General features: G+C 37.1%; 1 protein-coding gene across 2 annotated transcripts in view; it reads right to left on the reverse strand.

Annotated features, from left to right (window-relative positions):
* Nucleotides 1-14,346, reverse strand: part of LOC127423322 (rab-like protein 6) — a 45,725-nt gene that overhangs the window by 18,166 nt on the left and 13,213 nt on the right. For both annotated transcript variants that reach the window (XM_051667529.1, XM_051667520.1), the window contains 5 exons: nt 13,606-13,658; nt 10,281-10,372; nt 6,799-6,939; nt 5,652-5,757; nt 2,186-2,289 (listed from right to left, as the gene is read on the reverse strand). In XM_051667529.1, the coding sequence (XP_051523489.1) occupies nt 2,186-2,289; nt 5,652-5,757; nt 6,799-6,939; nt 10,281-10,372; nt 13,606-13,658 (496 nt within the window). The remainder of the gene's footprint in view (nt 1-2,185; nt 2,290-5,651; nt 5,758-6,798; nt 6,940-10,280; nt 10,373-13,605; nt 13,659-14,346) is intronic.

The raw sequence follows: 14,346 nt of genomic DNA on the forward strand, positions 1-14,346 counted from the left end.
TTTCGGCTAAAGCAGGTATTTAAATTGTATGCTGTATGATATAAATATGATATGTAATATGATATAAAAATAATATGAATGTTTAGATTATATTTTAACTAGTGTTTATGCTGCCTCATTATCATCAACGAAGCTTGTGCTTGCAAATATCTGTTCAGGTGTAAATGTGTAAAATGTGCTGTAAATATGCCCATATTAGAAAATCAGCATATTAGAATGATTTCTGAAGGATCATGTGACACTGAAGACTGCAGTAATGATGCTGAAAATTCAGCTTTGATCACAGGAATAAATTGCATTTTACAATATACTCAAATAGAAAACAGTTATTTTAAATTTTAAAAATATTTCACAATATCACTGTTTTTGCTGTATTTTGGATCAAATAAATGCAGCCTTGGTGAGCAGAAGAGACTTCTTTTAAAAACATTAAAAATCTTACTGATCTAAAACTATTAAACGGTAGTGTAGGTCTAAAGTTTTTAAGTAAAATCTTTATGTAAAGAAAATGTATAGTCAGATTACTTCTTTTAACTTAAACTTGATTTTGTGAATAAGCTACAAACAATACATTCAATCATTAAGTCTCCTCACATTCATTCTCTCTCAGGGGAGGGGTCTTTGTCTCCTCAGGTGTGAATCACATCAATATTCATGGTCATCCACGCCTCCTCGCATATGACCTTTCTAACACTAAAAGTGTCTTACAAGAGTTAAATGACTATATTGTTTTGTATGAATGAGTAATCAGGATGGTTTTCATATCATTTTGTAGCAAAAACTCTAGGCTACAAGATCCAGTCCTCAAAAGTCTTGTGAACAAATGTTTAGTATGTGTTATATGGCCTTATTTCAGTGACCACGCATAAACATTATTTTCTCAAAAATACAAACATGTACATGCATGTTGTACACATACTATTGTAGCCCAGTTTGTGCTGCATACAGTGTTATCAGACTTTAGCCATTAATATGTTTTTAAGCAACTGAAAAAAGCACAAATGTCAAGGTATGTCAAAACTTCTCCAGGGCCCAAAACACCCTCAGACCACAGAGGGTTAATTGAAAAAGGGATTATGTAAAGATTGCATTCAGGCTATAATGTTATTACAACTATCCACCAGAAGAGGTCACATGTTCCGGTTTAATTTCAAGCACTTTTTAAACAAAACATGCTGATTTTCCAGGTATTCCAGTACTTAGTTTCTAAAAGCTAAATTCAAGCACTTTAAGCACTTAAAGGACCTTGGGCGAACCCTGCTTTTCAAGTGACTGATAATCGTTAGCCTTGATTCTGATTCACAGTCTATAATTACATTTGAGTAATTAAACTTTTTCGATAATAAAAAAAAATAATAAAATTTTTATCTATATAAAAAAATAGATAAAAATGCTTTGCAATGTCACTCTTTATTCCAGTCCACCTAAGAATAATTTCCATTCAGTTTTTGAGAATATATTGCCAACAAAAATAGTTCTACAAAGCCTCTAAAAGCAAGCAAAGGTAACCAAGGGGGCAGAGCTAAGCGAAGGCACGATGACCGGTCTACTATGCAACTTACAGGAGTTGGGGCGCACAGGTTTATCAGTCTCCTAGGACTTGTCTCCTAAATCCACAAGAGGGTGCAACGAATAAATAAAAACCAAACAGTAGTGTTATACTTAAAAGCGCTTTCCATTTTAAATAATAAAATCAAAGGATTTAGCCAGTTCATATTGTCAAATCTTAAGTAAAAAGTAAAACGAGAATGGAAATGCTTCAATAGACAGTTCCATTGACAGTTCATGACAACTTAAGTGTTGCACAGTAATATCAGTGCCATGGTACTACTGAGGTCGTCATCTAAAATTCGAATGCACAGTTTTTGCATTTAAATGTGCATTTTTATCTTAAATTCAATAGCCTTAGTGTGAACGGCCTCCTAAAGATGACTTAAGTGAGCAGTTTTTGCACAGAATAAACTAAAATACCTACCAGACTTTATGCTGTTAGTCAGAAGTCTCAGTAACACTATTGCAGGTGTAAAGGACTTTTGCTTTTGTGTGTATCTGAATGGCTAAATCACTTACTGCATTTGCATTCTAAGCCTGTGTGTTTGTGTGCCATCTAAAGCTGAACATATATTGAACATATTTGCTGTATAAAAGACAGCAAACGGATGTCAGTGTATGCCTATCCACTCACATGTCATAGTTCTGATCCTCCGTCTCCTGTTGAACACTGAGCTCCTCTAGTGTGGCATCAATGTCAAGCTGGTTCGTCTCCAGTTGCCGTAACAGAGTCTCCCTCTACAAATACAAACACAATGCACAAATCATTAAAGAGGAACCTGTTTCGATTACGAGTTAGGGACAACTTCAAGGTGATTAAATAATGACAGAATTTTCATTTTAGGGTGAAGCTACTAATAATTTATGGCGCTAGTATTTAGTGATGAAGTGATACATGATGCACATCATGTCAGCTTTCTTGATCTTGTGAAGACAAACAGATATTATATTTAGTAAAGTTGGACACTGGGTCGAGGAGTCCAAATTGTTCGGGTTACAGAAGTTAGAAGTGGCCTTTTAATCTATGGCAGAAAAAGATAGCATGAAGGGGAAAACAGATCTAGACTCAGCACTGAAAGTTTCATGAGTCTGACGTGCGGTGCTCGGCGAACTGTGTCTGAGCTGCGGGACTTGCATCACGTTTGCAGCAGTAAGCAAGTCTGAACAAGTTTTTCTACCATCATCATTCACAGATTATCAAGGTTTGCACAAAACGTGATGCTTTTAGGTACGCGAGCTTGATTGTTGCACTTTGAAGTGTTTTAGAACTAGGGATGCACCAATACCACTTTTTCTCTTCTGATACGATTCCGATATCGGAAATCTCAGTATCGGCCGATACCGATCCGATACCAGTGTTGTTTTTTCTCATAATCAGTTTAGAATATCTTTACATTATTGTGTGGAACTAATTGGGTGTGCTCTTTAATATGTAAAGAGAAACAAACCTCTAACTACACATTATTTCAATATAAATGTATAGCTTATTAAGAAACACTTTATTATTAACTCGTCTACTGGATAATGTAGCAGCAAAATTAACAGTAATTCCAGTATAAGTCATCAGTAGAATTTTTTCAACTTGTATCTGGACTTTAAAGGATTCAGATCTCTTTTTTGTTCAATTTAGTTGTAAGACATCAGCTCACTTTCAATTCACACACTTATTTTTTGAAATCCAATCAACTTAAATATTATAATTTGTAAACAAATGATGATAATAATAATAATATATTATAATAGTAATATATCTCAATCGTGCACCTTTTGTCACGGATCCACCGGTCTCTCTCTTTCTTCCTCACTGCCATCAGCGCTCACTCTCCCCTGAGTTCTGATTACATGCACCTGCATATCATTAGTGGCTAATCAAGGACTGCATATATACCCCACTTTCACACACATTCTTTGGCTATGTCTCGTTTGGAAGGCTGCGTCCTCCGGACGTCGCATTTGTCGGCCGCATACGTCATCGAGGCTGTCTCGTTTCATTTTTTATTTTATTGTATTTTTTTATTGGGAATGCAAAAAAAGGTTAACAATTGTATAAATGTAAGTGCATATACATAAAAGGCATTGACAAAATGATATAAATGATTGATATAAAGTGTCAATCAATAGAGATTTTGCTATTTTGTGTATATCGCGATATGTAAATATCCATGTGCGCAGTGTGGGCTTATCTATCAGTGGGCATGGCTTCATGTGAAACTGAGAGAATTGAAGAAATATGGACAGGGTTTTTCCAGCATTGAAAATGTTTCTGTGGCCACTCAAGCAAATTTAATGACCTTCATCGCACGTTTGGCACTTTAAAAATGCTAAATATTCTTCTCATCTGACACATGAATGTTTCACGTGACTGTGGCGTGTGCTGTCTCTGGAGAGACGCAATACAAACACAAATTCGATCGATAAAATATTTTTTACATTACGCCCAGCCCTAGTGGAGTACAGTACGTTTATAGCCTTACCTTTTGCACAGCAGGCTACTTCATTACTACAGGCTACAGATTACCCAGTTAACTTTAGGGATAGGTACAATGGTCGACGAATCAATTAATCGTCCACTAACCGATTAATCGCGCTTTTTACTGCGTCATTATATTCATTCACTTTAAAGCACCGGCGCTAGTGTTGTACACATTCAGACAGTGGTCTTATCCTATTGCCTGTTGTTTTTTGAGCGTCCCTCCATGGCCGTTGGATTTTTTAAATGTTGTGTCAAGTAGAAACTAGTCCACCTTTTCTCGAGACCCCTGTTTTCTGTTCTATTCCATTGTGCTCCACCTAGCTGTATATAAATGCAAGAACGTGTCTTTATGTAAACGGCCCATACAGAATGTATTTGAACAGAATTAACTAGTTAATTTTGAAATTAAGTAGGTTTGGAAGTTCTTTTTAAAAACTCATTGCAATGACCATCAAAAACATGACATGGAAACCTCATACTTGGTTCTGCATAAACACTGAGCTTTTCAGCTTTTTGATATACTATCTGATAGAACGTATATAGTCTATAGGAGGTACCTCGGCAAATTGAAATAGCTTTGACAACTGTGTTTATGGTCCTGTATAGTTTTCACGGGCTTTATTTGTGTGTTTATTGGAAATCTATGTTGTGCTGATTAGCTGAAAGAGAGAACTTAATTTCTTTAACAGGATCAATAAAATACATCAACTGAAACCTTTTCTTAAACCTACTGACTGTGGAATAACCTCTCAAACAGACTGCCCCGACACATAAAACCCAGCAGTCACCATTGATCCCGGCTAATTTGAACCTGCCTTATTAATTATTGCCATTCAGCCAGTCTCAAGAGGCATAACGAGGATTATATGGTTACAAATTTAAAGATACTTCTAATGTTAGTCCTAATTTGATTTTAAGACTAAATATCTTTTCCCCCATAAACCAAAAGTGTTTTCAAACCTGCTCTTGGGGTCTTCTGCACAAGCCGTAAATTACAATTTCATCCAGATGTAGCATAAATGAGAACTATGTTACAACTTACACTAAACTTAAACGTAAAGTTAAAACATAACTCCACTTAAAACAAAATATTTATGGGGGCCTTTAAACAGGAATAACGGTTGGAAAAATTAAGGGAACCATCACAAACTCTTCCTTTTGCGTAGCTCAAGGAGCTGTAGGGGTCGTATTACCCTAAAAACATGCATGGATGCACACTTTGAAATGAAACTATGCAATATCCAGACACCTTTTAGTGTACTATTTTCAACAAACTATGAATTCTAATTCACTAATCCTATCTCACATACTACCAAGGATGGATAGTATGCAAATTTGACAATCACCAATGTGCATACTATCCATCTTAACTAACCCTTGAAAACTACCGCAGGTAAGTAAGAGCACGATTGGAACTAAACTCTATAAAGAAGGATATATCTCCCGGAATAACTTTGAGAGCCGCTGTCGTAATCCAAAACTCTTACTTCACTGAAAATACGTTGGACTCAAATCCCCATGTAAACTACGTGAGCATCCCACTTGACATGTCACTACAAGCAGCTAAACGGTAATCCAAAAGCAAACATTTCTCCCTCATGTGACTCTGATGAGAGTTTTCTCTGACCTGCAGCTGCAGGAAGGGAATGTTGAAGAAGCGATGGAGGTATTTGAGACCAAAGCCGTTCTTCATGGAGCACTCGGCATAGTGGATGTAGGAGGAGCCCGGAGGTCTGAAATCAGAGAAGTTTATGGGATTAGGGAAACGTTGTGCGATGGCTGAAAGACATACAATATTTATAAGAGCTTTGCATGGTATATATATATATATGAGGTATTTTTAACTTGGGGTGAAGTGAGTGATTTTTGCACCTCTAGAGGCACCAGATGAAACTGCAAAAATAATTATTGCTTTCAAACAGGTTTTCAAAACACAACCCCCACCTTTTGCATAGATAGCCGGGATGCTCAAACAAACATAGCAATGTTTTGAAAGTGCCACAGTGTTTACACATTTAAAAAAAAAAAAAAAAAAAAAGATTTTTGCAATTCTGTTTGGTGGCACAGAAATTTCACACTTGACCTTTAAAAGGAATATTCCGGAATATATTGTTCAATACAAGTAAGTTTAAATCGACAGCAATTGTGACAATGTTGGTTACCACAAAAAATTATTTCGATCTTTTCCTCCTTTTCTTAAAAAAATAAATAAAAAGCTACAAATCTGGGTTACAGTGAGGCACTTACAATGCAAGTGAATGGGGTCAATCTGTGAAAGTTAAAATAATTACTGTTTCAAAAATTATAGCCTCAAGACATAAACAATATACGTGTTAGAATGATTTTAGTGTGATAAAATCACTTATTAACCTTTTCTGTGTAAAATGAGATGCAATTTTACAACTTGTTGCCATGGTGACGTAACGCTGTAAACTCAGAACCCTGTAATCCTGCAAAAACTACAATTTAAACATCTTTACAGCTCAAATAAGTTTTAACAGATGAGTTAATCTAAGTGCTTTGATAAAATTATTAGATTCACATTTCTGCCTTTAAACCCACCAAAAATGTGCCCCATTCACTTCTTCTGTAAGTGCCTCACTGTAACCTCGCTTTTTTGAAAGAAAAGGAGGAACGAGTCAAAATAATTTTTGCCACAAATGCGGTCGATTGAGCTTAACTTGTATTGAACCCGGACTGGACTTATACTGAACAGAACGCCTAGTTTTGAGGGTTAACCGTGTGTGCACCTGACTGTTCACTGCTCTGCCTACCTGTTCAGACTGTTGATAAAGTCTCTTATATCATCGGGTAAGATGACCCGGTGCTCGCCCATATCTCGCTGGTTACCCAGGACACACACAGGGATGTGTGTTGGCACTTTTGGCAACTCCCTCAGGATGTAGTTGAACGTCCTGCGACAAAGACAGAGTCTGTGATTTATAGAAAACATAATTTCATAATGTCACATGTAATTTCCCTGTGTGTTATACTTTGTGTGTATACATTTTATACTTCATTATAAAGATGCAACATTCTAAAATTTCTAAATTCAGGGCAGCTTTCTCCAAGTAATGAATTGTTGTTACAAATGATCTTATTTGCATGTATTTTTATTTTTGGATTAATTTCAGCCAATCCAAACTTCATACCACCACCCACATCAAATTTTGGCATGAAACATGGAGACATGTCAGCTCATTAGCAAAGCAACATGAACAAGCATGCCAGCAGTAAATGAGTTTTCGCATTTACTGCAGGATGAAACCAAGCTTAACCATTATCATGGTCATTCTGCTAATGTCTGAAAAACCATTCTGATCAAATATTGACCAAGTGTAAGAAAAATCAAGAGGGCATTCACAGGGGGCCTAGGTAGCTCAGCGAGTATTGATGCTGACTACCACCCCTGGATTCGCGACCCCTGAGTTTGAATCCAGGGTGTGCCGAGTGACTCCAGCCAGGTCTCCAAAGCAACCAAATTGGCCCGGTTGCTATGGAGGGTAGAGTCACATGGGGTAACCTCCTTGTGGTCGCGATTAGTGGTTCTCGCTCTCAATAGGGCATGTGGTAAGTTGTGTGTGGTTCGCGGAGAGCAGCATGAGCCTCCACATGCTGTGAGTCTGCGTGGTGTCATGCACAAAGAGCCATGTGATATGATGCATGGATTGACGGTCTCAGAAATGGAGGCAACTGGGACTTGTCGTCCGCCACCCGGATTGAGGTTACTGCGTCGCCACGAGGACCTACTAAGTAGTGGGAATTGGGAATTCAAAATTGGGAGAAGAGGGGATAAAAAAAATAAATAAAAAATAGGGCATTCATGGGGTTGAGGGCCACAGCCAACATTCATTTAGTGATCTGATGTAATCATTCAGTAGTTTCTTTTTAATGGAACTAGGGGTGGGCGGTCTAAACAAAAATTACGATATATTACTGTATGAATAATTTTAGGTCACGGTAACTGTCAATATCACAATATAGGCATTTTCGAAAGTCCACATAATGGTTAATGTATTAAATAACCAATTAATATTTTACAAATGAAAGGTACCTAATCTCATTTTATTTAATTTAGTTTAGTGCTGTCAATCGACTAAAGTTTTTTCAAATTAATTACATGGTATGCCGATTAATTAATCGAATTAATCGCAATTAATCGCATATATAAATATTGGCTGAGAATGCCCCTAAAATAACAATAATTCACTATATGATGACAAAATATTTCTAAATAGTTATATTTAAATAATTACAAATAAAACATTTATAATAAAAAATTTATAATTCAGATAATTAAAATGCATTACATTATTGTGGCAGACAAGTAAAACATTGATAAGTGAAGTGAAAAGTGGTTTTAGAATCCAATTTATTGTTTATTTTCATATTATTGAACATAAGCCAATCATTAGGCTACAGTCCACAGCAATCCATTTTGCAATTGAACTCGTCAGTCATACCGAGATTTGTTATGAGGGCTTGTCTAAGGACGCTTTTGGAGCGTCTCTGTTGCGTTGCATCATAAACATACTGTTTTTGGGTCGCTATGTCAAGTTAAACATAGTTTGAAACTTCGAAAAACATGAGATTGAGATCCCTGCGTTCGGATTTGCGCTCCATCAAGCGGTTTAAATGCAAATACGTGTTCTCATCGTGTGTTGTCCGCTCTCGGTAAGTGTGGTTTGTTCTCTGACAGTTTGAAATGCGCGTTGCCTATACAGCTAAAGAAAGCTTACTGCCCCCTGGAGAAAAAAGATGGTACTACAAGCTTGAATTTCTCAGATATAAGGAATATTCCTTATTACGGTCCGGGGACATGATTAATTGTGTTAATTTTTTTAAGACGTTATTTTCTGAATAATTAATTGCACCAAATTAACACATTAAATTGACTTCCTTAATAATAACCAATAAATACAAATGAAAGGTACTTAATCTCATTTAATTAAAAAAAAACATTTCTACTGTCCCATTGTATATATTGTCACGCAATTGTAGATAAAACCACCAAAAATGTTGACAAGGGTTGCACCGGTATGAACATTTATCATCATTGTTTTACTTAGGACTGCTTAAAAAAATTACAAAGAGTTACAAAAACTTTCACTATTCTAACAATAAATCATTTCCATTAAACACTGGATCTGTTAAACACACGACAGGCCAAAATTTTAAGAGAGAGCCACAATGAAAGATACATACAAGATATAAAAATATACAAAACTGACTAAATATGATAACATGATGATTGATATAAAAAAAAAAAATTTATTTTGTACTTCTAAAACATTTTTGCACTTCTGTTTTTGCAGTTTAAAATGCAGACTTTTAAGGTTTAGTAACTGCACAAGGCTCAATCAGTCATGCAACATTAATAGATATCATGCTGATATCTCAGAAGTCAAATTCTGCTGGTTTCAAAGCAGTTTGGATGGTTTCCCTCATCATGAAGCCTATAGGTAAGTGCTGCTTTCACAAATGTCCATTTATAGCATTTTTTCCGCATTAATGTGAGAACAAGACATAATAAAAATTAAATATTACATGTTACGAGTACCAACCCTTCTAGATTTTGTAGATATTATTACTTCTGGATTGAGCATTTGAATTCACAGGGTTTTTACAAAGTATGTTACTATTTAATTATGAATATGAATTTTTCATATCTGCGTTTTCACACTTATTACCAATTTGCCGATGGTTTTAATTTGGTCAATAATTGGCCGATAAATATCGGCAGCCGATACATCGGCACATCCCTAATTTTGATCATAGAATTTTTTTTTTCTGCAGGACTACAATGTTCCCAGAAGTGTTAAAGATTTGACCCCATCACAAAATAAAGCAGTGCTTAAAGTACAGATTTACTTTGCAAACAAGTGGACACTCAGTGGTGTGCTTGGGTCAAAAGCAAAGACTGAATAGCAGAATGCAGTGCAGATCCAATGAGAAAAGATAAACCTTTAAGAGTCAGAACCTTTAAAAGACACTGAGATGAAGATATTGGTTTCATTGCTTTGTTCATGACAGCAGTCTCGACTCTACTGAGAAAAAGACACATTCTCTCTCAATGACCCGACTGCAACACAACACCCCGTTCTGGCACCTGATCCTGATCACGGATAGCTGTCGGACCAAAAAGAGGGGCGGGAACAGGAACGGAGTGATAGAATGACAGGAGGGGGAGATGAATGTGTGGTTTGGGAAGAGTGGATGTGGAAAAAAGGAAGAGAAGGATCGGGAGTTTCCTCACCACTGTTTGGTGATGTCAAACATCATGATCACGCCGTTACAGTTCTTATAAACGTCCAGGAACTCTGCGTCGAGAGCAGGCTCTGTTTCCGCCTGCACACAGAGCAAAACATCGACAAAATACAGTACAAAACCACATCCATGACATCTTATTTCCTGATGACTAATCGCTAAAATGATTGTTTTTGGTTACATCATGATTCTCAAAAGACAATATGCTTAACTGTCATTAAATTAATGTCACAATGCCAAAAAAAATATGCTCCTAAACTCCTAAAAGGCTTCATTCAAAATATATATTTCCTTCATTTTAATTTAGGAGTGAAACTTGTGACTTGGTCATATTTTCCTGAAATTTACCCAGATATTAAGAGTTCCCACTCTTTTCAAGGCACAGATTTCTAGGACATTTCCAGGACATTTTATTTGCCCATCGGTGTAATATTTAAGCAAAAACACACTAGGTCATAAAGTTTGTGGATGCCCCCTTCTAATTAACGAATTTCGTTTCTCCATTAAATCCAGTAAAGAAAAATCTTTTTTTTTTTTCTCCCAATTTGGAATTCCCAATGTGCTTTTAAGTCCTCGTGGTCGCATAGTGATTCGCCTCAGTCCGGGTGGCGGAGGACGAATCCCAGTTGCCTCCGCGTCTGAGATCGTCAACCCGCGCATCTTATCACATGGCTTGTTGAGCGCGTTGCCACGGAGACATAGCGTGTGTGGAGGCTTCCACTGCGGCAACCATGCTCAACTCACCACATGCCCCACTGAGAAAAAAACACATTATAGTGATTACGAGGAGGTTACCCCATGTGACTCTACCCTCCCTAGCAACCGGGCCAATTTGGTTGCTTAGGAGACCTGGCTGCAGTCACTCAGCACGCCCTGGGCAGTAAAGAAAAATCATAATGTTTCTTTATGTAATGGCTTGGGCTTTGTGTGCTTCCAAATTTGTGGCAACTGTTTGGGGATAGCCCTTTTCTGTTCCAGCATGACAATGCCCCTGTGAACAAAGTGAGGTCCATAAAGAAATGGTTTACTGTGTCTGGCGTGGAAGAAATTGACTGGCCTGCACAAAGCCCAGACCTGAACCCCAATGATCACTTTTGGGGTGAACTGGAACAGCAACAGTAAGTCAGGCCCCATCGACCAACATCAGTTCCTGACCTCACTGATAGCCTTGTGTTTGAATGAGAGCAAATCCCTGCAGCCATGTTACTACATACAGTATAGTGGAAAGCCTTCCCAAAAGAGTGGAAGCTGTGATTACAGCAAAGGGGGAAATTGATGCCTAAGGTTTTGAAATCAAATGTTCAAACACATATGGTGTCCACAAACTTTTGGCCATATAGTGAATATTGTGGTCATTTTTTGAGTTCTGTCTTAGTTTAATTAAATTTTATTATCAAAATGGTGTTTAATCAAATTCATTTATTGAAATTTTCATCAAATTAAACTATGATTATATTATTTTAACTTTTCAACATAACATTGCATTATTTATTTATTTTTACAAATTAAGTGCTTTTATACAAAATCCTCAGCATAATCCAAAACAATAGTGCTGCACAATAGATCATCACATATGCAAGATATTGATTTATTATTATTATTTAATTACATTTAATTACACTAAACATTACATATACCGATCAGCCACAACATTAAAACCACCTGCCTTGTGTAGGTCCCCTTTGTGCCGCCAAAACAGCGCCAACCCGCATCTCAGAATAGCATTCAGAGATGATATTCTTCTCACCACAATTGTACAGAGTGGTTATCTGAGTTACTGTAGACTTTGTCAGTTCAAACCAGTCTGGCCATTCTCTGTTGACCTCTCTCATCAACAAGGCGTTTCCATCCACAGAACTGCCGCTCACTGGATGTTTTTTGTTTTTGGCACCATTCGGAGTAAATTCTAGAGACTGTTGTGTGTGAAAATCCCAGGAGATCAGCAGGTACAGAAATACTCACACCAGCCCATCTGGCACCAACATTCATCCATGTGATTATCTAATAAGCCAATCGTGTGGCAGCAGTGCAGTGCATAAAATAATGCAGATACGGGTCAGGAGCTTCAGTTAATGTTCACATCAACCATCAGAATGGGGAAAACAATTGATTTCAGTAATTTGGACCGTGGCATGATTGTAGGTGCCAGATGGGCTGGTGTGAGTATTTCTGTAACTGCTGATCTCCTAGGATTTTCACACAGTCTCTAGAATTTACTCCAAATGGTGCCAAAAACAAAAAACATCCAGTGAGGGGCAGTTCTGGGTATGGAAATGCCTTGTTGATGAGAAAGATTAACAGAGAATGGCTAGACTGGTTCGAACTGGCAAAGTCCAAAGTTTCCACGACCACGGGATACGTCTTCCGACATGGTTGTTTAAGAAATGAGAAGCTACACACTGCATCAGTTAGTGTTAAAAGAATTGTTGCCAGCTGAAACATATTAATCACTGCAATAATGATCCAATCATAGGCTCATGTATCTGCTTGTTTAAATCCAAACGGCGACTTTTTTTTGGCCCAGGTAGTGTATTTACTCAATTAAACTGCAGCATTTTGCAGTTGAATAATGACACTAGGACATATAATGATTTTAATTTGATTAATTGTGCATTCAAACATTCATTTTCATCCCAAATATTTAAAATTCCTTGACATTCCATGTTTCATAGCTAATGCCATTTTAATAACTGGATTTAGCGATTCCATCCATGTTTTCCTCATAGTGGAAATCATAAGGCCCTACATGTTGTAACCGTGGCACAAGCAGACTCCAATCATTGAATTATTAAAAAATAAATTCACATCCCGAGGTGTAAAGGCTGCATCACCACGTTACCACCTCGGGGTGTGAATTCATTTTCAAATCAATCTGCGGTCCGACCATTGTCATTGAAAATATGTGACAGGGCTTTGCTCATGACAGTCAACCGTTGATGTTGTTTCACAATGTGCAGCTGCCAGCAGTGACAAATGATACAAATTTGTGTATTTGACAACCATTCCAATTATTATGTTTTTGAACATGTTGCACAAACCTTGTTAGCGACACAGTCAAACAGTTTCGTTATAATAAATATTTTCCAGGATGAATCATTATTTTCCAGGACATTTAGGTATTTTGCTAATTTTCCATGACTGGAAAACTGCACTGCAAAATTTCAGGTTTTCCAGGATGCGTGGGAACCCTGTCAGTGTTTCACTTCAAAACAAAACTTGCACTTTTAAATATGAAACACAGTTGTCATCCAGCAGGTGTAACTACCAACAAATATGCCTTACTTAAACAAAACAGTTCAAAACAGCATGAATACCTCCTGAGGTTCATTTTCCAGCTTCAAATTCTCCCCACGTTTTTTCCCTTTCCCTGCAGTAGAAAAATACAGATATTAAAACATGCATAAATTACCCAGCCAGAACCCACCAAAGCTGCCAAACTTAAATTTTAGTGTCCTCTGTTAACCTCAGTCACCATTCACTTTTAAAGTGTTCATGTCATGAGTAATCAAATTTTCCTCATATAAGACATATAAGGTCTTTCTACTATAAAAAAAATTTCAGAACTTAATCCCCAATGCAATAAAAGCATTTACTGAAACCAAGCTGCAAAAATGCCTTGTTCTCTACTTCCGTGACTACTCTACTCCTTCACTAGGAGTACATTTATTCACACCTCTACAGCTCAAAAACATCCGTGCCTACTTTTACATCAATGCACCCTTGGCCCCGCCCACTGGTGCTTCAGTTTGTAAACAGAGAGAGAGAGAGAGAGAGAGAGAGAGAATGACAAACAAGGCCTACTAACTATTCCTGAACACCAAAGGGAACCCATCAGGACTATTTTCAATTATTTTTGTATTTAAACATCCACGAACAGACATCTTTGACTGCTTGATACATACAGTATCTTGGGCCACTTTTAAAAGACGTGGTGTCAAGTTACAACTCTGAAGAGGAGAATAATTCAGTTTCATTCAGCTGCTGCCTCTTGCTGTTTTGAGCACAAACACATCATGGACATGTTCTTTTGCCCATCTGCACTATTTTTAATTGTT

Source organism: Myxocyprinus asiaticus, chromosome 3, assembly GCF_019703515.2.
Source record: "Myxocyprinus asiaticus isolate MX2 ecotype Aquarium Trade chromosome 3, UBuf_Myxa_2, whole genome shotgun sequence".
In the NCBI taxonomy this organism is placed as follows: Eukaryota; Metazoa; Chordata; class Actinopteri; order Cypriniformes; family Catostomidae; genus Myxocyprinus; species Myxocyprinus asiaticus.